Raw genomic sequence first — 26,919 nt, forward strand, 5'->3', positions numbered from 1 at the left:
AAATATTTTATTATGCACATATGTGATAATTTATGTACAGAAATGATTTGGTCATACATTTTTGTAATTCATAGTCATTCCCAACAGCCATAACAGACACACAAATTCAATGCATCACATTATGTGGTTCAGATACAGCTGCCTGTGATTATACACTTGGCCAGTAGGGGGTTTCGTGAGCACATGAAGCTTCGAGAAATGAACCCTTTCTCGAACCAATTGGCTGAAGTGGTTCGATGCCTCATGAGGCTTCATCTCACCATCACTAGTATAAATCCAAAATAGAAACAGTCGCCGGATTGCTGCCGTTCTGAGTCCGCTCACAAGACTGCCGCCTGTCAGCGCGCTCCAAACAAACAAAAAACTTGCGTCACCTCCCCCTCGTCACCTTTTATAACCCGTGACACGTACAAATAATAACAATAATTATAATAATTATAATACAGGACAACACATGATCCCAACTCAATACAAGTGTATGCGAGGCTGCATCTATCGTAACTGGGTATTTACGACACTGAAGTAAACATTAAATACCTCAAAAACTGAAGGGGGCGCTAAAAGGGAAAAACTACATAATGGGGCTTTAAAGACACAGCTGGTTCAAAAGTGAAGAAACATTTAAATATTCATGAGTAATGGTTGGGCAATAATTCAAAATGTTTAAAAATACTTCCATTTGTGAGAATCTATTTTTACTTGCTGTGTTTAGAGTGGGATAAAAGCTGTAGGTGTAAATATTTCATGACTGTGGAGCTGGCCGGTGATCTGCAGCATCTAACTAAAGACGCAACTCTTTCAAACCATTTTTGGACTCATACCAGAGCAATAGATAAGTTTGAAGAATCACAAAAAAAGTGCCGAGACATATTGTAATGCAATAATACATATTGGATGGATGGATGGAGCTCGATAAAACGATAAATATAAACGGACATTTCTGATATTAAATTTTAGGGCTCCTAAAATTCATGAGCATCAATTCCCATCCTCGTCGCAGCACTAAAGGCTCCCATTTAGACTCCATTCAAAATACATCTTTCCTCTATACTCCCGTTGCCAAGGTTATGCAAATGTCTGCAGCCCACTACAGGAGCAGCAGTCGGCCGTCCATCGACACCCAGAGAGCAGTGCACACAGCCTCCTGCTCTATCTAAACCGAGGGAGGTTGACCTAATGTCTCATTTGGATGCACATAATAGTATCTGAATGCAATCTAATTTTAACAGTGGGTCCTTCACTAAAAGCTGGCCTTTGGTCCAAGATGAGTCGACAAAGCTTCCAATAGCAGACACCAATATCAAATGCATGAGCAATACATGTTTGACTTGCATGATTCAAGTGAACATGCCTTTCTCTGGACCCCTCAAACTTTAAACAAAGGAGACATGGACTGTTTACTGGACAATACAAAACAGTCACCATTGTATAATGCTCCACAGAATATATCTTTCTTCCTCAAACTCTCTCTCTCTCTCTCTCTCTCTGTGTGCCTCGTATTCCATCTTCACCCGACGAGGCGGTAATGAGTGTCTGCTATTCTGCTCTTCAACATTGAAGCCCTATTCAAGATCAATCTCCTTTACAATGCACTAAAGGGATTACCCAATTAGCTGCTATTGGATGCCATTGTGCGTGTGTGCGTGTGCATACATGGCCAGTAGATAGATGTGTTAGCAGTGAAAGTGAAAGATAGATGGCTGTCTGTGCTCAACACTTCCTTACCAGTTGTTCTGCTGGAGGCCACATTACTCATTCCCACAAGACACAACATCGGCAAGTGTGTGTGTGTGTGTGTGTGTGTGTGTGCATGTGTGTGTGAGTGGGTGAGACTGGGGCATCGATGGGCCACAGGGAATGACAGAGAAAAAGACAGAGTATTACTTCTCTATAATTCAACCAATCAGTCAGACTATCATCCCCCCTCTCTTTAATTTGTGAGTTTCTTTTCCAGCGTGTCATGCCTCGGATCAAAGGAGACGCCGGCTTCATGACATGTGAATTATCAGTTACTTTGTTTGAATCACGAATCAATTCTAGAAAACTAAGGTGTTACATCACACTAGCGTTCATTTAGAGGATTGACAGCTTAATACGGATTGATTGAGATTGATGTCTCCTCCAAAGCTGTAACAGTTTAGCTCCACACCTTCCTTTTTTTATTCGTTGTTTTCATCCTGTCTCACCAACTATCACGTCATTCCAGATCCTGCTTCCCTCGTTAGTCCCTCATTACCTTCACCTGGTCCTCATGCCTGTCTCACCTGTTGCCCATTCCCTCGTTAGTCCCTGTCTACTCAGGTTCCCTCATTTGTCCTCTGCCAGATTGTCTTGTGTTTTCGTACCAAGTTCTCCAGCGTCATTAGTGTATATTCCTGACCTCTGATTCTCTGCCCCGCCCCTTTTTGGACTTGTTTGCTTCTTGGACTGATCTCCCGGTTTTGACCCAGCCTGTTTTCAACTAAAGACATTCATCTTTGTTATTCCTGTCTGAGTCGTGCTTTTGGGTCCACTCTAATTGCACCGTGACAAAAGCTGAAGGTGCAATCCACAATGTTTCTGTTTATCTAATAATCAAAAGTAGAATTATCTGCCTGATGGATCTGTCCTGTTGAGACTCCGCCTCCTCCCCACCGCCATCTGCCTGATGGATGAATATGCCTACTATGAACTATTCACACTCTGTCATATTCATTGAATGTATTTTAACTCTAAATCTGTCCTTCTTCCTCTGTTGCTCTCCTCCAGGTTTCTTCCTTTTTCCCCTGAAGGGTTAAATAAACTGAATTGAATTGAATTGAATTGTATAACATATACTCCTGGCACTTTGGTGAATGTTCTTGAACATAATTCATATTATATCTATAAAGAAAACATTTGAATGCACTATTTCTTTTTCTTTTTACTTTATCTTTTAAATATAAATTAAAATGCATCAGCCATTGATTTAATAACAAAAAAGTATTGTTATTAAATCTAACATTTTTTAAATTTCCCCACTGTGGGACAAATAAAGGAATATCATATCATATATTACATTTCTTCTTCTAAGTCTGAAATAGTTTATGTTGGCCCACATGTTGACGAGCCAACATGGACGTTGTGGAAATGTAAATTTAGGAGCTTTAGTATTTCAGGAGCCATAAATGCTCATTGCCAGACATCCAAACCTTGAACACACCGCGCTGAAACTTCTTTGCAAAACCAGCTGTGCTTTCCTCTCCGTTATCTCACAATGATAACCTCCATTTGATCAAAATGACCACGATAGATTAGCTGCCTTATGTTAGTTTTAGGTCTTCGAGAGGCTGTAGTTACATCAGTTGAAGGCTGACAGATTAAATTGAATTAATAAATGAATGGGAGGTAATGTTAGAGGACAACTTACACATCATGGGGGATTCTATTTGGCACATCCTGTGGCTCCGGAGGCGAAGCACAAAAGTCAGGAGCAAAATAACCCTGGTGATGTCATCGAGCTTAACTTGAAACTTAAACTAAACGAAACTCGTTATTTCCGACATAAATCTTGTTGTCATAGAGTTAAAAAGACATGGACATGGAGGATTTAAAGAATCAATGCTTTTGAGTTCCAATATTGACTGTTTTTGGACTACAAGTCAGGATGCCTTTTGACCATTAACAGGCTTTCCTCACTGGTCCTCCAACTTTCTGTAAAAATGGCAATAATTAAACCCAAATAAAACTGTATAATAAATGGGGTAAAACAAGTAAAAACACTGTTTGAAATTCTGTGTGCTCTTAAGACGGCGTACGTGAACAAAGAACTATAAACTGACTGACCTAAAAAAACAGACACACTGAACTAGATAGATTTCTCATGCATCTGTTCGAAATTAACATAAAGACAGTGAGAATTAAAGAGATGCCATCTGGCACCGTGGCGGAGTGGAGATACAGTAAGGACGGAGGAGAGGTCCATGCTCATTGTCAGACAGGTGTACATCCTGGACCCTCGTAGTACGCTGCTGCCTTCCACTGGCTGTGGGAATGGATTGGCTATGCCCTCGGAGTGTGTTTCTATGTGTGACTGGGGGGGGGGGGGGTGTATTGTCAGCTGGTTCTGCGCGGGACAGGCCTTTGTCTCAGGCGGGTCAGCTGGGGCTCGAAAGCTATCGGACGACACCCCCGCCCACACACACACACACACACACAACCCACTGCATACGCACAGAAACACGACAAATGAGTGCACACACTCTTTTGTTCATAGATCGAAAAAACATGCAGCCAATCAGATGTAAGATTCGATGTATGCATCCACTGACCACCCATTCCATCTCACCAAAGGTCTTAAATCACTCGGTCCGGTTAAAGCCGCATGGTCAGACCGTTCGTACTGCTCTTTAAAATGTGCAATCATGGAGCAATAAAAAGATTTATAGCAGTGGAACTGACAGATTCTCTCAAGCAAGTGAGTGGGAACATAACAGTGAAATGACCGGATCATCGTCCAGACAAACCCACTGAACGGAGCCGATCGAAGAGCAACGGCAGTGAGCTGGAGGGGCGAGTGAGCACTGCTGCCCAAAAAGATGGTGGTTGATCTACGAAGATACAGTTTTCTGTGAGTCAAAAGAAAAAACTTTCAGTAAGATGTAATATGATGTAGACGTTGGTGCAATGCTGTCTGCACGTTGTGAAAGATCCCCAGTATAATAATAATAATTATAATAATTATAATTATAATAATAACAATAATAATAAAAATAGTAATAATAATAATAATAAAGATAATAATGGTAATAATAATAATAATAATAAAAATAATAATAGTAATAATAATAATAAAGATAATAATGGTAATAATAATAATACATTTTTTATAAGGCGCCTTTCAAGACGCTCAAGGTCGCCGTACAACACATTAAAACAGTTATAGTTAAGACAACCGGATAGGGTCAAGCTGCTTAGTGATTCCTCTTAGTTATATTAAAACAAACATATCTCTTTTTTGATTTCTGTATGACGTCAATGGATCAGTTCTGTTCAGTCGGTATCGATGTGTGGTAAAGCTGTCTGTGTTCTTCACATTCTGAGAGAGTATACCTTTACTCGTGACTAAAATGGGGTCTAGGATTTACACCTGTTTCGTCAGCCGCAGCTCAGGGGCCATATCTCTTCTGTTGTGGGTTGTTCATTTGGAACACACTACCGTGTATATTTTCCTGTCGTAATGTGTGATTGTATTTCATCCACAAGGTGTTTTGTCATGTACCCTGTGGGTTGATAAATGCTCGACTGCCTTCGAGAGACTGTGTACAAGTGTGTGTTGTTTGTGTGGATGTGTCAAGGTGTGTGTGTGAGAGAGAGTAAGTCTGTGCGTGTATGTCTGACACACAGCATAAAGGCAGGGAGGTGGTAAATCCCTATAAAAACTGAAGCTCTCCAGCCTTCTCATTGTAAGGACTTGTCATTTATTTAACACTAAAATACGGTCCTGGGCAGTTTAGGGAGAATACAATCAACCGGCGCACAAGAGTCGACACAAAGAGCGGCACACTTCAGCAGACGAAGAGTGGAAAGAGAGAGGGCAAGCGTCTTTTTTTCTCCTTCACATGAAGTGTTGTTTGTTCAGGGTGGGTGCAGGGCACCGAGTGGGACGGAGGGATGGAGGGAGGGACCGATGGAAGGAGGGAGGGCGGGGGGAGGAGGGAGAGGATGAATGGTTATTACACAGTAAGTCGATGCACAAGCGGAGGGTGTCTGAGGGTGATAGTGGGGAGAAGAGGGGGGTCTACAGGGGGTGTGAAAGATCTTTTGTGAAGGCTGGGAGTTAATCACTTTAGCGGCACACGCCAGTTCTATGGGAGCACATGTTGTACACTGGCTCCCTCGGGGGGAGCAGGAGGTCCCAAAACACACCCACACACACGGGAGTTGACTTTCCATGTGTGTGTGTGTGTCAGTTACAATGCAAAGCTGGGTACGGGCCGACTAGCAGGACCCACCCCCCTCCACAGAACAGTTAGCAGACCCTCCTGGCCGTGGGGATAGTGTGAGGTTTGCATTCGCTGCTGGTTCATTCGAGGGCGCACACGCAGACGTACACACGTATCTGCATGCCTGTTCAATTTCTCCAGGACTGGATAGATGACTCTGTAGGGGGCCTTGCTAAAGATGGATGCTTAGATTGACCTGGCAGTAAGTACAATCTATTGTTTCATTACTTCAGTCCCATGTCAGAGGCTGGATGCTAATATCTGAGAGTGATAGTGCCTTCACTGGAGTTTAGATTTAGCGGAAGACACGCACAGTGGAATAGAGTCAGTCACAGGCTGACAGAGACATTTACATCACTAGCACAGACTGGGGGATTGCTTATAGGTACCCATTTCACATCAGCAATAACATAACTCAACATTTTCAGTGGCTGTTTACTTTCTAGAATATGTTTTGAATTTCATTACGAAGGAAACAGAAGAACTGAAAACTGAAGCTCTGTTGGAAGACTTTTAACTGGCTGTTCGACTCTTGCAATCGGGGTTATCTTTCCTCTTCCTATATTCACGTTAATACGGCTCTATGCTTACAAACACCACCATGCAACCAATGATCATGAATTTGCCTCAAGCCAAATGCAATGCACACCAATATGAGACTTATGGCAGGCCATTAGTCTCATGCTTTGTTGGTGTGGACATTATAAAATGCTTAAAGGCTGAGGATCAGCTGGTCAGGGGAGCCCACGGGCCTGATCAGCCAACACGGAGCCCCTCGTTTCAGAGTCACTACTTTTCCCCTGTGGGTTGGAGATCATGCCGAGCAGCATCTGGGGTTTGGGTCTCCTTAAAAAAAGGAGTGGGGAGAGAAAATAGAGCGCACCACTATAGTCCCTCTGTGGATAAATGGCCTCGTATTATAAGAGAATGTTAACAACATAAATCCAGTTGTGTTCTCTGTGCTTAAGCCAATCGTTATTTCATCATTCGAGCAAATCACATGAATAAAAGTAAATATGTATGTTCAACTTCAAAATAGCAAATCCCAAATGTTTGTATGGTGTTATTCAGATGGCAGCCTCAGCCCAGTGCTGAGTCGTCTGTAAGTAGCCCAATTGCCAGTTTGTTTAGAGGAAGGCCACCAGAAGGGTTATTTGTCCAATCCAACGGCACAACCATCAATCCAGACACACACGGCCAGGCAGAGTGCCAAGATGGACGTGGTTCACGTTGTTTGTTTTGCAAATGTGAACACACCTGCTTCAACACTGCATATCTGCACTGAACAGAAAATAATATAGAACGTTAAACACTAAAACAGCATCAGATGAAACGGTGACATGGTGTTGTCCTTTCATGAACAACATCTTTAGTTTAAGAATCAAAATCTAATTGAATTATCCCTTTCTTGCCTTGCAGATGGAACCTTTGTCTTTTCTTGCCTTCGCCTCTGTGTAGCATTACCTCCTGGACTTCAGCCACACCCTCCCCTCACCTATGCCTGCAGGACCATGGGCAGTGTCAGCAGCCTTGTCAACGGCAACAGCCTCAGCAGCAAACACTGCAAGGCATCTGAGCACAGGTCGAAAAAGGGAATAAGTCCCCCTAGAACGAGTGGAGGTTGCAGCCTAGACGAGTTACTGAAGTGTGGATTCACGCAGGGCTCCTCGTCTACTTCTCAGCCCTCCAAAGGCCTGTCGTACTCCCGGTCAGGTCGAAGTGAAGATTTCTTCTACATCAAAGTATGTGCCATCAGGTACATTAAAACTGTCAACTTGGTTTGTGACAAAGCATAACATGTTTATCCTGTTACTCTAAGGTGAGCCATAAACCGAGGCCAGTGTACCATAGAGGAGCATCAATGGAAGATCAATCAAGTGAAAAGAACAGAGATGGGGAATCAGATGGGCGGCTGCAACCCAAACTGCTGCTCATGTCAAGAAAAATGACTCACAGGGTGAGCAACATGTCGATTGTTTCCTCTCTCATCCTTCACCGAAATGGCACCATTAGAATGTCAAGGAATAGCACAGCATGTTTGGGATATATCTATATTTGCTATCTCGCCACGTCTTAGATGAGAAGATTAATGGCAAATTTACATTTGTGCAGCAGAGGGTTAGCTTAGCTTAGCATAAACACTGGAAACAGGGGGAAACAGCTAGCATGGCTCTGTGCAAAGTCACAAAATGCACCTATCAGCAACCCTCATATCTGTTTATACTGTACAAAAACAAAACTTCAGAGACATATCAGACATTAACTGAGATTACGACGCTGTGTCCGTTTTCATTGCCTCGTCAAATTTAGCTTAGCTGTGATTTACTCGACTGGAACAGTTGCTATGGTTATTCTTACAACCATTTGGAGGCAAAACTGCAAAATATTTTGAAAACCTCACGGCAGAGTTGAGGATAAAACGTGCACCGCAGGTAGTTTAATTGGTATCAGCCAATCCTCACAACCTGTGTTGAACCTTCCCAGCTTATTAATCACCCCCGACCCAGATTAATGACGAAAGAATGCCTTGATCTTCTCAGTGAAGTCATTGCTGTGCTAAGAATACAAAGGCAAATCGAGTCTCCTTCAATAGGTCTTTATTCCTCAGGGGCAGGAGGCTGAGAAAGAATAGGAAGCAGTTTTATTAGATATAGAGCAGAGAATAAGAGAGAGAAATGAGAGAGAGAGAAAGAGAGAGATTGGGGGCCAACGGTAGTTTGAGGATAGATAGTAAAAGAGAGAAAAATAAGGAAAGGCATCCCAGTCATGAAGTCAGTGAGAAAGAATGCTGAGCTCACAAGCTTTACCCCTTACACTTCAGCAGCTCATATTATTAATATCACAGAGAAGGGCTATTCATCTTCGCCCCGACAGCACATAGGGGAGAGATGTTGGCTGCAGAGGGGAGGAGAGGAGGGGAGATATGGGACTGCTTGTGACGCTCTTGGACAGCACAGATGGGGCATGGGGAGTATAAATTCATCTTTCAAATGAGTTTTCTCTTTTATGACAGTCCAGTGAATTTTACTTGCAACTACAGGCTTTAAAAACTGCCAACTTGTAATGAAGCAATCCTGCACGCTTCAGTGGTTCTATTTCTCATGTGAAAAATACTTGATAAGAAACTAAATATATCCTTTACATTTGTACCGCCTTCCACCATGTGACAATATGTGTCTTTGTGAGAGCCAGTCATTGTGATTTTCAAGTTTCAGAACGTGACTCATCTTTTGCTCTCTCAGTATAAGCCAAGAGGAGCCACCGCATATACGATCACAAATGGAGAGGAGCGCCGCTGACTGTGTGTCATTTCGCTCTTCTAGACCTCTGCTGAGAAGTCATTGGTCCGTTCCACTGCCTTCAAGCCTGTGATTTCCAAGAGTGCATCCTCCACAGAGACAGGCCACAACAACCTGGACATCCTTTGTCCTCTGGAGAAAGCAAAGAGCAGACACAAGCAAGACACCTCAGGTCTTTACCCATATCACATTGATAAACTGTTACCTCAAAATTATAGTATTCATGTTGAACTACCGATTACACTAAAATAAAAACGCTGTCTCTTTTTCTTTTAGGCACTCTCTCAGACTCAGGACGTAACTCTATGTCTAGCCTGCCCACCCACAGCACCAGCGGCAGCCTAAGTGCTTCCACGGGCCCTGTCAGTCACAGTGATGGCAGCTCAGCTTCTGCAAACAGCCTCAGCAAGGGAGTACAACCCAATTTACCTCCACGGGTCAACGGGAATGGCATTAACCCTGACTGTAGGTACAGGGCTGGTTTAAACTGCGGAGGGTTGGCATCGAAGGCTAATGGGGACGCCGGCTCCCCGCTTTCCTCAGAGGAGCCGAACGCTCTCTCTGAAACTGCAGGAGGGATTCGGTCGCCCATTACTCCGGATGAGTCTCTAATTGAACTCCTGGAACAAAGGCTGCTGGAGAGAGAGAGTGGACTGCAGGAGCTACAGGTATCAAGCTGGCACTTTGCTATACAAACTCCAGCAGTTCTTCTAACTCTCCTGTTATGTTATTGGCAACAAATTGACCTGCTTCAAAGTTTTCTAAGAAAAATACTTCTAAGTACTTTTCTTTTTAACTATAAAACTTCTCTGCTTATTTAGTGTAATCAAAATCAAAAAAAAAAAAAAAAAATACTAATTATTTGCCCTTTTGGTTGCTAAGCACAGAGATGATGTTCCATGATGGGTCAATTTGAGTTGGCTTGGGCTAAAAAGGCTAAAGTCAAGTCACAGTCAGTATTTCTTTCTATTTCTTTTCTTGTAATGGAAGGAAGTCTTCTTACTCCCTCCTCCCACCAAGTTTCAACACACACACCCAACAACACACACACACACACACACAGGACACACACACAACACCAACACACACACACTTTACAGACCAATATTATCATCTCTCCAATTTTCTCTAACAACTTTTTTTTTGGACACATGGGACACATATCTTGAGTTTTTTTTCTAATCTCATACTAATAAATAATATGTAGTATACTACTTATATACTTTCTGGTCTGGACTGGGAGAGACACACACACCCCTGTCTCCTCCCATCCTCTCCACACACTCTCTCTTTTCTGCTAACCTGTAAAGAAAGACAAATACAGAAACTATTTTGATTTATTTCCCTTGCAGCTCCTCGCGTGAAAACCCACCACCACGGTCAACAAGATCAAACATAAACACTGCACATACATACAGTCCTACAACACACTCAGCATATACATGACTGCACCAAGAGATATACTGTGTGCTGGTTTTGGTTATCTCTTTATCATATAAACATAACTTTAACACTAAAAATAAACATCACTAATGTTTTCTTTTTTCAATTACTTTGAATTTTACTTGGCTTGTGACCCTTTGGGCGTGGTCATTCATATCTGGAACAGCACTCATCTCTATCTAAAAAAATCTACATCACCCCATGAAAAAAAAATTTTAAAAGAAAAAATAATATTTAGGAGAAAAATATGTAGATTTTTTTCAATGTAATTTAGATTTAGTTTGGTTCAATGTTTCTGTTAAAAAGTTAAAAACGGTATTTGCTCTACTCTGATCTATGGAGGGCAAATGACTTAATTGATCTCCAACTAAAAACATTGTTATTCCACTATAACGTTGTTATTGATAGTAACTATAAGTTTTAGAATGTTTTTTGTTTTCTGATCACTTTTTTGATTATTCATGCTTGGTCAAATTCTTAACCGGGGAAAATTCGACCATGTAAGCGAACGCCTGTAGGAGGGTTAATCAAGATCAGTGCCTGGTATCACGAGTTAGACTGTAATGAGATGTCTTGGTCTTACAATAGGTAGGTTTTGAGGACAAGGAAGCAGACACGTGCCAGCTGTTTGAGGAAAGACAGAGGTACTGTGCGGAGGACATGGAGGGGCTGAAGCAGCGCTGCTCCACCAAGCTACGGCAAGTGTCCCACATGGCTGCAAAAACCCAGGAGGCCCTCCAGCTGCAGGTCAGCCAGCTCCAGGTCAGCACGCCTCCTCTTTTCTGTTTCTTGTCCACCTGATTTCTGGTTCATCTTCATCCCACCAACCAAAGAGCTTTTTAAGGCAAAGAAGTGTAATGTTCTGCAAGGGCCAAGTCAATCACATGGCCTGAATCCAATGGAGCTGCATTTCACTTGCTGAAGACCGAACTGAAGGGGAAATGCCCCAAGAAGCATCAGGAAGTGAAGACAGTGGCAGTAGAGGCCTGGCAGAGCGTCACCAGGGATGAAACCAGCCTCTGGTGACGCTCTGGGCTCCAGACTTCATGTCATTGACTGCAAAGGATTTGCAACCAAGTATTAAAATTACAATTACATTGATGATTATGTTAGCTTGTCCAATTACTTTTGGTCCCATAAAAAGGAGGGTCCACATATAAAAGGTGTTCACCTGATGTGATGTAAAGACCCTCAGATTAAAGCTGAACGTCTGCACTTAAAGCACATCGTGATTGTTTCATTCAAAATCCACTGTGGTGGTGTACAGAGCCGAAATGATGAAAATTGTGCAAATGTCCAAATATTTATGGACCTGACTGCATATGGCCAGTGTAGACGATTGAAGCAAAACATCCATCAACGCATGCCGCATCGACTGGAGGAGCGTTCTGTGCAGGCAGTGCGCCTGGACGCATGGAGCACACGCTCCCGAGGCCCGGAAGGTTCCCGTCGGCCATCTTGCACGGCTAGAGGCCGTGTTCTCCGACTTGAATGAATATGCAGGGCTCTCAAGTGTCACGCATTGAGCGTGAGACTCACGCATGTCGGTCTTAACTCACGCACTCCCGCCACACATCGTATTTCTCACGCTGAAAAAAACTCTCGGCTATTTAATGTTTTAATGTGCCGCAGCGCGCAAACATGAGCTGGCCGCGCTGCCCTCACCGTGGAGGAATCAAGCGCTCCCCTGGAGTTCTGCTGTGAGGAGCCACTTATCAGCCAATCAAAAAAAAGATATGGGCTACACAATAGCTGATGGAAATGTCACTCTTGCCTGTCTTCAAAACTTGAGAGCCCTGAATACGTCTGAATATCCCAGTCAGCCAAAACACTGTAAAATGTCTCCTCGTTCAGAACATCCTCTGCACCCGTATTTTGGTGGATAAATAGTTTGCAACACTAGAGTAGAGAACGAGGACGTTGTTATTTTGAGCCCTATCTAGAGCGTGTGCTTCCAGGAAGCGAAGACGACATCCCCATGCTGAAAGAGCCTGCAATACTTGCACATAAAACGTTGTCACTTTCACATCAAATGACATTGCTGGATTCAGGAAGAACAACAGATATCGATGCTGCAAACTCAGCTTTCTGGGTCATTATGTCACGCAGTGAGGACATTATTGCTTTAATCGACTACATGTAGCATCACCGCCGACGGGAAACAAAAGGTGGTGAATTTCCCCTTTACATTTACTAACATATTTTACCCTTGGGGTCAATTTGACCCCAGCAATTAAAACCTCCAGAAAATTATTAGAATTAATATTGTTTCCCAAGTTTAAGTGTGAGGTACTTTATGTTTGTTTGTTGACTACCTAAATAGCCCTTTAAATATATAAAAAAGTTGATATTTCTTATATGTTTGACAGTGGAAAACGGCCTCGGGTCAAATTGACCCCAAGGAACACCGACATTAAACATTGAATGGGGTCAAATTGACCCGAAAGGTAACAGGAGGGTTAAGAAACAGTATTTCACTTTCATTTCATTTCAGAATAAAAGCATTATCAGAAGCACATCCATTCCACATCTAAATAAGTACAAATATAAATTCACTTTGATACAGGCAGAGAAGGAGAGGCTCCAGGAGGATGTCTCAAAGCTGACCCAAGAGAAGGATCTCATGGAGCTCAGACTGAGGTCGTGTGCGACGGAGAGCACGCAGCTCGCGCCGACCCTGGAGGAAACGCAATGGGAGGCGAGTCATGAGTCGAGTGGTCTCAGTTGGGTTTGAAACCTTGCAGCGTACAATGCAATCTGACACAACCTTGAAAGCTGCTGGGGAGGTGTGGGAACATAATGCTCTTCTATCCCTGGACACAAAAGTGTGTGTAATAAGAAACCGAAATCAGTCATAACACAGTCAGAAATCCTTTAAAAATAGATTCTGTATATAGCCAACGGTTGAAATGACTGTGTGTGATGTGAAAGAGACCACTCAGAGAGAGGAACCTGCAGAGGATGATCACCCACTCTGGAGCTCTCCTCAACCCAATGGAGCTTTTTAGGATCGTTCAGCTCAGTTTGGGTTTTATGGCCCGCAGCTTGACTGTTTGGGTTCAGTACCGCCATTCTCATCACACCCGTTTGCAGCTATTTTGCTGCAAACAAACAACTATTAGATCTGTGTCTGCTGGGTCTAAATGTGGCCTTTGTGTAATCATGTATATGCTGGTAATATGTCCATGTTGTGTTTATAGCATGCAGATTGCTTCAGTTATTTAAATCTTTAACTTGCTTTTGGAACAAGGTGAAAATGTGAAAGTGTTCTCCATGCATTCTATTGTCATATGATAGTGTACATATATACGAATACTTACTGTCCTTCATGTCATTAATGACCAGATATTCTGCACCTCAGTCACTGTGCTGCAGTCATTATGGGAATGCACAAAATCCTAAATCGTAAAAATGTCCAGTATATGAAGACTTGCACATAATTAACAGTAGATTATTGGTAGATGTTTCCTATAACTGCCAGTGTGAGGTACACTACCGTTCAAAAGTTTGGGATCACCCAGACAATTTTGTGTTTTCCATGAAAACTCACACTTTTATTTATCAAATGAGTTGCAAAATGTATAGAAAATATAGTCAAGACATTGACAAGGTTAGAAACAATGATTTGTATTTGAAGTATTAATTTTTTTCTTCAAACTTTGCTTTCGTCAAAGAATGCTCCTTTTGCAGCAATTACAGCATTGCAGACCTTTGGCATTCTAGCTGTTAATTTGTTGAGGTAATCTGTTGAAATGTAACCCCACGCTTCCTGAAGCACCTCCACAAGTTGGATTGGCTTGATGGGCACTTCTTGCGGACCATACGGTCAAGCTGCTCCCACAACAGCTCAATGGGGTTGAGATCTGGTGACTGTGCTGGCCACTCCATTACAGACAGCAAGCTGCCTGCTTCTTCCCTCAATAGTTCTTGCACAATGTGGAGGTGTGCTTTGGGTCATTGTCCTGTTGGAGGAGGAAATTGGCTCCAATCAAGCGCTGCCCACAGGGTATGGCATGGCGTTGCAAAATGGAGTGATAGCCTTCCTTATTTAAAATCCCTTTTACCTGGTACAAATCTCCCACTTTACCAGCACCAAAGCAGCCCCAGACCATCACATGACCTCCACCATGCTTGACAGATGGTGTCAGGCACTCTTCCAGCATCTTTTCACCTGTTCTCGTCTCACAAATGTTCTTCTGTGTGATCCAAACACCTCAAACTTGGATTCATTTGTCCAGAACACCTTTTTCCAATCTTCCTCTGTCCAATGCCTGTGTTCTTTTGCCCATACCAATCTTTTCTTTTATTGGCCAGTCTCAGATATGGCTTTTCTTTGCCACTCTGCCTAGAAGGCCAGCATCCCGGAGTCGCCTCTTCACTGTCGACGTTGACACTGGCGTTTTGGGTACCATTTAAAGAAGCTGCCAGTTGAGGACCTGTGAGGCGTCTATTTCTCAAACTAGAGACTCTAATGTACTTGTCTTCTTGCTGAGGTGTGCACCGGGGCCTCCCACTTCTCTTTCTGCTCTGGTTAGAGCCCGTTGGTGCTGTTCTCTGAAGGGAGTAGTACACACCGCTGGAGGAAATTTTCAGTTTCTTTGCAATTTCTCGCATGGAATAGCCTTCATTTCTAAGAACAAGAATAGACTGGCGAGTTTCACATGAAAGTTCTTTTTTTCTGGCCATTTTGAGAGTCTTATCGAACCCACAAATGTGATGCTCCAGATAATCAACTAGCTCAAAGGAAGGCCTAGGATAGCTTATATCTCCAGCATAACTGTTTTCAGCTGTGCTAACATAATTGCACAAGGGTTTTCAATTTTTCAATTCAATTCAGTTTATTTGTATAGCCCAATTTCACAAATTACAAATTTGTCTCGGAGTGCTTTACAATCTGTACATAGACATCTGCTGCCCCAAAACCTCGGACCAGGAAAACTCCCAAATAACCCTTTCAGGGGAAAAAAGGGAAAAAAGGAGGAGAGAGAATAGAGGAGGATCCTCTCCAGGATGGACAGATGCAATAGATGTAATGTAAAGGACAGAGAGATAGAGTTAACATTATAAATAATGACAATGAGATGAATAGATAGTTCATAGTTCATATGGTATGGATTCCTGGATGGATCCTGATCCATCAGGCAGATGGCGTGGGGGGGAGGAGGGCGGAGTCTCAACAGACAGTGGCGTAGTCATGAGCAGGAATTCATCACCCAGGAGACACATCAGGCAGATAGGATCTATGCTGTCTCATAGGGGGTCACCATGAGACGCAAAAAGAGACGCGACTTCTCAAGAAGGAGAGAGCAGAGTTTAGAGAGAGAGATGAAAAAGTAGAAAAAGGAGAGAAAAGGAGAGAAAAAGAGGAGATAAAGCTATCAACGCCCCTCAACAGCTATAGCAGCTATATATATATAGCAGCATATGGAGCAGGCAAGCCCTGATTCAGCCCCTAGGAGCAGCTCTGTCAAAGAGGAAGGTCTTCAGTCTGTTCTTCTCAGGTGACTTGTCCTCCCTCCTGTCTTGAAATTGGAAGTTGGAAGTGTAAAGGAGGAGGCATAAAGCTCTGGCCTGCATCCTACTTTGGTCTTTTTAAGACTCTTTTAAGACTAGTAAGACTAGCGTTTGAGCACGAGGTGAGTGGGGCAATATGTAGTTGGGCTTGGACGATCATAAGCTAAGATAAGAGAAAATTTCAAGTTTGTTAGAATATTTTAGAATTTTAAAGTGAAAAAGATTTTTGATGAGTTTAGCAGGAGGTGCAGAGCAGCTTGATAGTGAGTCTTGATGTGATAGTTTGCACTTAGTGAGCTGCATGACCTGCTCCAGAGCGACAGCCTCAAGGGAGGATAAGAGATGCTAAAAGGAGGAGTTGGGTAAGGAGTTGCTGAGTAGTGAATCTTCGAAATGTGACTGATTTGTCTTTTTTTTCTCTTTTTTTTAAGATATTTTTGAATGATTGAAATATTACGAGATGAAAGAAAGAAGTCCTTGAGATTTGCTTTCTTAAAGATCAAGTGAAAGATAGGATCAAGATAAATTTAGTGGCAAGTCATCACCAAGACAAATGCAGATCAATGCAATCCATCCAGGAGGATCACAGGGTTGCATTGATCATATAAATTAAGGGCTTCGCCTTTGCTCAGGATTTTCATCATTTTTTATCTTTAGTTTGGTTTCAACCATTAGTTTTCAAGGGTTTTCTAATCATCCATTAGTCTTCTAAGGCGATTAGCAAACACAATGTACCATTAGAACACTGGAGTGATCGTTGATGGAAATGGGCCTCTATACACCTCTGGAGATATTTCATTAGAAACCAGACGTTTCCACCTAGAATAGTCATTTACCACATTAACAATGTATAGAGTGTATTTCTGATTGATTTAATGTTATCTTCATTGAAAAAAACAATGCTTTTCTTTGAAAAATAAGGACATTTCTAAGTGATCCCAAACTTTTGAACGGTAGTGTATATCACATTAGTACTCTGATTGGTTTATCTTCATTGTAGTGGCACTCCGTCTAATTCTGGTTCTTCTGTACCACACCTTTGAGATCAGTCTTAAAAGCTATTAATTGACACGCGAGTGACACAAGTAGTTCTTTCATACAAAATGAAGTTTACTAAAAAACTTAGATGTTCACACGGTCAAAAAAACGATGTTGCTTCTAACATCTTTGAACTCAAATCAGCCCTGACAGTCCAACACGCAGGTGTTATAATGACGTGACGTCACCCGATTGGGAGCCTGCATTCTGACGAGTTATTCAACTTTTAAATACAATACTAAATGATATATGTTAAACTAAACATTCTTTCAAATCATAATGAAAAGGATTTATATTCAGTTACCTTTTTAAATCTTTTAAAACTAAATTATTATAACAAATGAAATCGTGTATTTGGCTCTTATAATTGTCTCTGCAGGTGTGCCAGAAAACAGGGGAGATCTCTTTGTGGAAGCAGCAACTGAGAGACTGCCAGGCAGACGTCAACCACAAGCTAAACGAGATCGTCTGCCTCCGAGCGTCACTGAAGGAGAACAAAGCCAAGATGGAGATACTCGAGAGACAAAGTGATGACAAACTGCGCTCTCGCACCATCGAGGTCGAGGTTCGTCTGCTGGTGATTCAACGGCAATTAATTCCAGCATGGCATTCAAAGAAGGACGTGTGAATAAAATAGACACAGAGTGCTAATAAGATGAAAGCACTTTGAGTACCTGCTATTACGCGCTAGTGCGACACTCAACTGTGACCTTCAGACTGTTTTCAATGTTCATGTTTTAGCAGACTTATATAATCACAGTCTGAATTTGAATAGACACTGCTGCTGTAAGCAAAATAGTCTGTTAATTGCCGCCAATGTCTGAATATTTTCCATTTTTATTAAGGTGTGCCAAAATGAACTCCAGCGCAAGAAGAATGAGGCAGATTTCCTGAGAGAGAAAGTGAGGAAACTGGAGGAAGACATTCGGGGAATGAAAGAGGATATCGCCGCGGCGACAGAGCGGAGGCTGAAGCAAAGTTTACAACTCGAGGCCCGAGTCCAGACCCCGGCCTCAGAAAGACCACTCCAAGGCTCTGACCCGGGGGAGGAGGGCAGCGGACACACTGCCACGGCACCGCTCCAGAGAGAGGTGGAGAGACTGAAGCAGCAGCTCGGGGAGGAGAAGGACACACAGGTGAGGCTGGCTAGCGGCTTTGAGCAGGAGAGACTGACGTGGAACAAGGAGAAAGACAGAGTCATCAAGTACCAGAAGCAGCTGCAGATCAACTACCTGCAGATGCACAAGAAGAACCAGGACCTGCAGCGCATCCTGAAGGAGCTGTCCGCTGAGCTGGAGAGCCGGACGGAGCTCGGCATGGAGAGGAACTACAGCTCAGGGCTCCAAACGTACGAGGACGTTATCGCAACAGAGATTTAGGATTAAAGTGAACTCAGCACTTGACTTTTTTTCCCCGCCATATATATTTATGATATCATAACTGCTGGAGATTATTCACTGCGAATTAGTTTGTTTTTTTTACAAGAGTTATTTAATCAAATGTGTATAATCTAGTGTATTTTGTTTCCAGGACACTGACACTGTTAGTAAAATATTTAATGTTTAATTCAGATTTTTCCCATTGTGTCTCACAGGATTGCTCACAGTTTAAAAAATTCACACATTTTTGAGTTAAAACACCCTTTATTAGTTGCTCAGTGATAGCTGGTTTATGCATGAGAGCAGCTTCACATCTGCCCCTTGCAGCATGGCACATGGCAGTGATGTATCATCTGTGTGTTTGGGGTCCTGAACCTTGATGGACTTTCCATGTATATTCGTGTTCCTGTCAGCTCCAACACGTCCATTCTTAGAGGGGCTGTGCATGAAAAGCTGTTTTAAATCACTTTGTCGTTTCTCCATAATGAACAGGTCATGTGATGTGCATATGTGTGTGTGTGTCCACACCAATGTAAAAGGGTTTGCTCTTCAAAATACATGTTCAAAAAAAGGCAATTTAATTAAATTCAACAGTGAACATTGTAAACAATGTGCACTATACTGCAGTTGATACCTTTTATGATATAATCGGTATGTTTTCTCTGGATGAACTTAAACTCAAATTAATGAATTAAGTGCCAATACATGTCTCAATTCAGGTGCCATAATAGATCCTATTACCACTCGTGATATAATCATCACTGAACAGATAAATCATTGACATCATATTCCATTATAAATTCAGACTTGCCGTGTGGATGAGGTCAAACGATTCTAATTTAATAAATCTACGAAGACTTTGAATCGGCGGACAGTGTTGCTGCATTGAGCAAACCGTATGCCATGAACCTGTTCATTCCTGATACAGAAATGCACATAATACAGTAGGAACCAGAGAACACCTCTGACAGACACCAAGGGCGAATGCAAAATGTGAGATTCACTTTCTGCTTTGTGTGGGTTTGGTAAGAGAGAAAGAGATTAAACCATGCAGGACAGGATGCAATAAAACTAATATGTTAAGAGAAAAACAAAAGGAAAAAGGGTGATCTCCCAGTATATCTCTCTCCCAACATCTAACTTTCTGAGAGTTAGCTGGCACTGTTCCACTTGAAGACAAACAAGCTCCCTCCCAGCAGCAGCGCCGGACATCTGGCTCTGCTATTTTAGAGCTATTCCACCTCCCACAAGGGCAAAGTAGTTTGCGAAGCAAAAGTTTACCTGCTCCACCCACTCAATACTCAGGGGCTCCCATCGACTATCAGGCAGAAATATATGCACAGTGTGCTGGTCAAGAATGTGTGGCAATATCTGTAATGAGGCTGCTTGAGATTGCTCAGCTACCCACCATTACCACAGCAGGTCAGGAGAGATTTGGAGGCGCACAGACTAAATGGACGTGTAAGGCGAGGAGCTGGAACCGAGTGACAAGTGTTTCACAGCCTGACTCTGGTCCTCAGTGCAGAGAAGTCATCAAATACGGAAACAGAAAAAGGACGGTTGTCGACGTGGCACTGGTTTAAAAACATTCCTGGAATTCAATTTATGAAATCAAACGCTCGTACAAAAAGTCCCCACTGAAACAGACGGGTACCGACATGCTATAGGCGTCAAACACAGGTGATTTAAAAATCATCAAATGTGGGTAATTGGTGCATCAGTCTACTCGTTCTTACACTAAAGCTCTGTTTATCTAAACAAGTGAATTTGACATTGATCTCAGGAACCGGTATTGTTCATTCAGGCTCTTTTTGACCGAGGAAGACGAAGGTCCGATCCAAACATCAACAGATTTATTAATCTGCGTTGTGTTGCCTTTAAATGATTGCTAAAACTGCATTTTCGCACTTGAATGGTTCAGGGGTGATTACTTTTGATTGATTACACCATGACCACGCCACAAAAGACATTAATGCGGCTCTAAAAATGTTGAGGTATCGTTTCTTTGTTAAACTACTCTTTTGCTCCTATAGGAGGACAGCCCTCAGACTACGCTCCTATAGGAGGACAGCCCTCAGATTACGCTCCTATAGGAGGACAGCCCTCAGACTATGCTCCTATAGGAGGACAACCCTCAGACTACGCTCCTATAGGAGGACAACCCTCAGACTACGCTCCTATAGGAGGACAGCCCTCAGACTACGCTCCTATAGGAGGACAGCCCTCAGACTATGCTCCTATAGGAGGACAACCCTCAGACTACGCTCCTATAGGAGGACAACCCTCAGACTACGCTCCTATAGGAGGACAGCCCTCAGACTACTATCCTATGGGAGGACAACCCTCAGACTACACTCCTATAGGAGGACAACCCTCAGACTACGCTCCTATAGGAGGACAGCTCTCAGACTACGCTCCTATAGGACAACCCTCAGACTACGCTCCTATGGGAGGACAGCCCTCAGACTACGCTCCTGGGAGGACAGCCTCAGACTACGCTCCTATAGGAGGACAACCTCAGACTACGCTCCTATAGGAGGACAGCCATCAGACTACGCTCCTATAGGAGGACAGCCCTCAGACTACACTCCTATAGGAGGCCACCCTCAGACTACACTCCTATAGGAGGACAACCCTCAGACTACGCTCCTATAGGAGGACAGCCCTCAGACTACGCTCCTATAGGAGGACAGCCCTCAGACTACGCTCCTATGGGAGGACAGCCTCAGACTACGCTCCTATAGGAGGACAGCCTCAGACTACGCCTCCTATAGGAGGACAACCCTCAGACTACGCTCCTATGGGAGGACAGCCTCAGACTACGCTCCTATAGGAGGACAGCCCTCAGACTACGCTCCTATAGGAGGACAGCCTCAGACTACGCTCCTATAGGAGGACAACCTCAGACTATGCTCCTATAGGAGGACAGCCCTCAGACTACGCTCCTATAGGAGGACAGCCCTCAGACTACGCTCCTATGGGAGGACAACCTCAGACTACGCTCCTATAGGAGGACAGCCCTCAGACTACGCCTCCTATAGGAGGACAGCCTCAGACTACGCTCCTATAGGAGGACAACCTCAGACTACGCTCCTATGGGAGGTCAGCCCTCAGACTACGCTCCTATAGGCGGACAGCCTCAGACTACGCTCCTATAGGAGGACAGCCTCAGACTACGCCTCCTATAGGAGGACACCTCAGACTACGCTCCTATAGGAGGACAGCCCTCAGACTACGCTCCTATAGGAGGACAACCCTCAGACTACGCTCCTATAGGAGCACAACCATCAGACTACGCTCCTATAGGAGGACAACCCTCAGACTACGCTCCTATAGGAGGACAGCCCTCAGACTCCGCTCCTATGGGAGGACAACCCTCAGACTACGCTCCTATAGGAGGACAGCCCTCAGACTACGCTCCTATAGGAGGACAACCCTCAGACTACGCTCCTATAGGAGGACAACCCTCAGACTACGCTCCTATAGGAGGACAGCCCTCAGACTACGCTCCTATAGGACAACCCTCAGACTACGCTCCTATAGGAGGACAACCCTCAGACTACGCTCCTATAGGAGGACAGCCCTCAGACTACGCTCCTATAGGAGGACAGCCCTCAGACTACGCTCCTATAGGAGGACAGCCTCAGACTACGCTCCTATAGGAGGACAACCTCAGACTACGCTCCTATAGGAGGACAGCCCTCAGACTACGCTCCTATAGGAGGACAGCCCTCAGACTACGCTCCTATGGAGGACAGCCTCAGACTACGCTCCTATGGGAGGACAGCCCTCAGACTACGCTCCTATGGGAGGACAGCCTCAGACTACGCTCCTATAGGAGGACAACCTCAGACTACGCTCCTATGGGAGGACAGCCTCAGACTACGCTCCTATAGGAGGACAGCCTCAGACTACGCTCCTATAGGAGGACAACCTCAGACTACGCTCCTATGGGAGGACAACCCTCAGACTACGCTCCTATGGGAGGACAGCCCTCAGACTACGCTCCTATAGGAGGACAAGCCCTCAGACTACGCTCCTATAGGAGGACAGCCTCAGACTACGCTCCTATAGGAGGACAACCTCAGACTACGCTCCTATGGGAGGACAGCCTCAGACTACGCTCCTATAGGAGGACAGCCTCAGACTACGCTCCTATAGGAGGACAGCCTCAGACTACGCTCCTATGGAGGACAGCCTCAGACTACGCTCCTATGGGAGGACAGCCTCAGACTACGCTCCTATAGGAGGACAGCCTCAGACTACGCTCCTATAGGAGGACAGCCTCAGACTACGCTCCTAGGAGGACAGCCCTCAGACTACGCTCCTATCTCCTATGGACAACCCTCAGACTACGCTCCTATAGGAGGACAGCCCTCAGACTACGCTCCTATAGGAGGACAGCCCTCAGACTACGCTCCTATAGGAGGACAGCCCTCAGACTACGCTCCTATAGGAGGACAGCCCTCAGACTACGCTCCTATAGGAGGACAGCCCTCAGACTACGCTCCTATAGGAGGACAACCCTCAGACTACGCTCCTATAGGAGGACAGCCCTCAGACTACGCTCCTATAGGAGGACAGCTCAGACTACGCTCCTATAGGAGGACAGCCCTCAGACTACGCTCCTATAGGAGGACAGCCCTCAGACTACGCTCCTATAGGAGGACAACCCTCAGACTACGCTCCTATAGGAGGACAGCCCTCAGACTACGCTCCTATAGGAGGACAGCCCTCAGACTACGCTCCTATAGGAGGACAGCCCTCAGACTACGCTCCTATGAGCGGACAACCCTCAGACTATGCTCCTATAGGAGGACAACCTCAGACTACGCTCCTATAGGAGGACAGCCTCAGAGTACGCTCCTATAGGAGGACAGCCCTCAGACTACGCCTCCTATAGGAGGACAACCCTCAGACTACGCTCCTATGGGAGGACAGCCCTCAGACTACGCTGCTATGGGAGGACAGCCTCAGACTACGCCTCCTATAGGACAACCTCAGACTACGCTCCTATAGGAGGACAGCCTCAGACTACGCCTCCTATAGGAGGACAGCCCTCAGACTACGCTCCTATAGGAGGACAGCCCTCAGACTACGCTCCTATAGGAGGACAACCCTCAGACTACGCTCCTATAGGAGGACAGCCATCAGACTACGCTCCTATAGGAGGACAGCCCTCAGACTACGCTCCTATAGGAGGACAACCCTCAGACTACGCTCCTATAGGAGGACAGCCCTCAGACTACGCTCCTATAGGAGGACAACCCTCAGACTACGCTCCTATAGGAGGACAACCCTCAGACTACGCTCCTATAGGAGGACAGCCCTCAGACTACGCTCCTATAGGAGGACAGCCCTCAGACTACGCTCCTATAGGAGGACAACCCTCAGACTACGCTCCTATAGGAGGACAGCCCTCAGACTACGCTCCTATAGGAGGACAGCCCTCAGACTACGCTCCTATAGGAGGACAGCCCTCAGACTACGCTCCTATAGGAGGACAACCTTCAGACTACGCTCCTATAGGAGGACAACCTTCAGACTACGCTCCTATAGGAGGACAACACTCAGACTACGCTTCTATGGGAGGACAACCCTCAGACTACGCTCCTATAGGAGGACAGCCCTCAGACTACGCTCCTATGGGAGGACAGCCCTCAGACTACGCTCCTATAGGAGGACAGCCCTCAGACTACGCTCCTATAGGAGGACAACCTCAGACTACGCTCCTATAGGAGGACAACCCTCAGACTACGCTCCTATAGGAGGACAACCCTCAGACTACGCTCCTATAGGAGGACAGCCCTCAGACTACGCTCCTATAGGAGGACAGCCCTCAGACTACGCTCCTATAGGAGGACAACCCTCAGACTACGCTCCTATAGGACAACCCTCAGACTACGCTCCTATAGGAGGACAACCCTCAGACTACGCTCCTATAGGACAACCCTCAGACTACGCTCCTATAGGAGGACAGCCCTCAGACTACGCTCCTATAGGACAGCCCTCAGACTACGCTCCTATAGGAGGACAGCCCTCAGACTACGCCTCTGGGAGGACAGCCTCAGACTACGCCTCCCATAGGAGGACAGCCCTCAGACTACGCTCCTATAGGAGGACAGCCTCAGACTACGCCTATAGGAGGACAGCCTCAGACTACGCTCCTATGGGAGGACAGCCTCAGACTACGCTCCTAGGAGGACAGCCCTCAGACTACGCTCCTATGGAGGACAACCTCAGACTACGCTCCTATAGGAGGACAACCCTCAGACTACGCTCCTATGGGAGGACAACCTCAGACTACGCTCCTATAGGAGGACAGCCTCAGACTACGCTCCATAGGAGGACAGCCTCAGACTACGCTCCTATAGGAGGACAGCCTCAGACTACGCTCCATGGGAGGACAGCCCTCAGACTACGCTCCTATAGGAGGACAGCCTCAGACTACGCTCCTATAGGAGGACAGCCTCAGACTACGCTCCTATAGGACGGCCCTCAGACTACGCTCCTATAGGAGGACAGCCCTCAGACTACGCTCCTATAGGAGGACAGCCCTCAGACTACGCTCCTATAGGAGGACAACCTCAGACTACGCTCCTATGGGAGGACAGCCTCAGACTACGCTCCTATAGGAGGACAGCCTCAGACTACGCTCCTATAGGAGGACAAGCCTCAGACTACGCTCCTATGGGAGGACAACCCTCAGACTACGCTCCTATAGGAGGACAGCCCTCAGACTACGCTCCTATAGGAGGACAACCCTCAGACTACGCTCCTATAGGAGGACGGCCCTCAGACTACGCTCCTATAGGAGGACAGCCCTCAGACTACGCTCCTATAGGAGGACAACCCTCAGACTATGCTCCTATAGGAGGACAGCCCTCAGACTACGCTCCTATAGGAGGACAGTGTGGGAGCAGGAACACACACACACCTCAGCACATAAGCACACACATTTAAACATGACTTGCAACGGGAAGCAGGCGAAGGCGTGGGATGGGGGGTGAGGGTAGTGAATGCATATCAGTGTGTAGAAAGTTTGTGTGTGAGTGGCCTTGTCTTTTATTGCACAACTTCACAAGAAAATGCTGGATTTATAAATAAATATGAATGCTGTTGATATACTGTATATTCAATGCTGTCTTCAACTGCGCTCTTTGTAAATCCCTCATTATCATTCTCCATTCCTCTTGGACTTAAATAATGAGAGGATTGTTTTCCTACCCCGCCTAATCATTTCATTTTGGCCTTTTCCTTCCTTATCCAGCAGCTCTTTCCAGCTCATCTTTGTCATTAATAAGCAGATTGGACCAAATCAAAGCTGAAATCAAATTAAAGCTCATTGTCAGTGTGCGTGGCTCCGTTACTGGCATGAATGGAGGACCACACAGAAGAGATAACAAGAAATTAAAAGTCGCTGGTTTGACATGAAAGAAAACAACAGAGCTGACTGGATGAAGGGATTCCTTACTGAAAGTAGCCAGACGAGAAGCATCACAGACATTTACACGAGTGTATACGACACACATAGATTCCTGATGCAATGTCTTCATGTGCTTTACGCATATCTATTGTGCATTTACAGACGAATAGTTTAAAAGTGGCTTTTCAATGGCACATTCTAACTTTCAACTTGAAAAAATAATATTTTCCCAAGTACGGCTTGCAGATGCAAAGTGTTTTTTTGGAAAGGTTATGATGAACATCTCTTTGTTTGGACTCAGCTGAACATACAACGTTTTGGTCCAGCAGATGCCTCGGTGCGATTAGGAAGCCGTCAAAAGACACGGGTGATAATTTAGCCCTGCCCTGCAGTGACATGATTAAAATGCACTCATATCCTGCTGTGATTCTCCTGATCGGCTGACAGTCCAGCACAAAAGGGCCGGAATTCATTAGTAACGGGGAGGCGCGCTTGCAAACCTTTTCAACATGCAAAAAAAAGCCATCTCTGCTTAAATATTCACAGCAGACAAATATAAGACATTCACAATTTGAACTATTGCGAATATATATAAAAGTGTTCTCCCATGAAAGGGGAGTATGCACTTCATTTGATGGCCGGACCCTGACCTCTAACGGTATAATATATATCCCATACGTGTAAATAATAGATGAGTCAATAACACTGTATCAGTTTCTAGCTCGTCCTCATTACTCATGACACACTCACATACTCAAATGTGTTCTATCCCAGCCATACCCCAAAGCAATTAGTTGCTCTACAATATCGGGGGGCTGATTATTCAGGCGTTTATTTCATATTTGTATTGGTCTATT

At 44.7% G+C, this 26,919-nt stretch overlaps 1 protein-coding gene across 1 annotated transcript; it reads left to right on the plus strand.

Annotated features, from left to right (window-relative positions):
- The first annotated feature begins 6,093 nt into the window (after window positions 1-6,093).
- lzts1 (leucine zipper, putative tumor suppressor 1) lies at window positions 6,094-19,267 on the plus strand. Its single transcript, XM_056419286.1, has 9 exons — window positions 6,094-6,165; window positions 7,383-7,705; window positions 7,783-7,920; window positions 9,287-9,434; window positions 9,539-9,930; window positions 11,294-11,467; window positions 13,272-13,403; window positions 17,637-17,822; window positions 18,103-19,267. Exons 2-9 carry the CDS (start codon window positions 7,475-7,477, stop codon window positions 18,634-18,636), a joined length of 1,935 nt encoding a protein of 644 aa, XP_056275261.1. The 5' UTR covers window positions 6,094-6,165; window positions 7,383-7,474; the 3' UTR covers window positions 18,637-19,267.
- The last annotated feature ends 7,652 nt before the right edge of the window (window positions 19,268-26,919 follow it).

The sequence above is a fragment of the Pseudoliparis swirei genome, chromosome 7 (genome assembly GCF_029220125.1).
Source record: "Pseudoliparis swirei isolate HS2019 ecotype Mariana Trench chromosome 7, NWPU_hadal_v1, whole genome shotgun sequence".
Classification (NCBI taxonomy): Eukaryota; Metazoa; Chordata; class Actinopteri; order Perciformes; family Liparidae; genus Pseudoliparis; species Pseudoliparis swirei.

Excerpts from the sequence above, each read along its gene's own strand:
- lzts1 (XM_056419286.1), top strand. The coding sequence starts at position 7,475 with ATGGGCAGTGTCAGCAGCCTTGTCAACGGCAACAGCCTCAGCAGCAAA. Across the intron at positions 7,921-9,286 it reads CAAGAAAAATGACTCACAGG|ACCTCTGCTGAGAAGTCATT; the intron begins GTGAGCAACATG and ends TCGCTCTTCTAG. Across the intron at positions 13,404-17,636 it reads TGGAGGAAACGCAATGGGAG|GTGTGCCAGAAAACAGGGGA; the intron begins GCGAGTCATGAG and ends TTGTCTCTGCAG.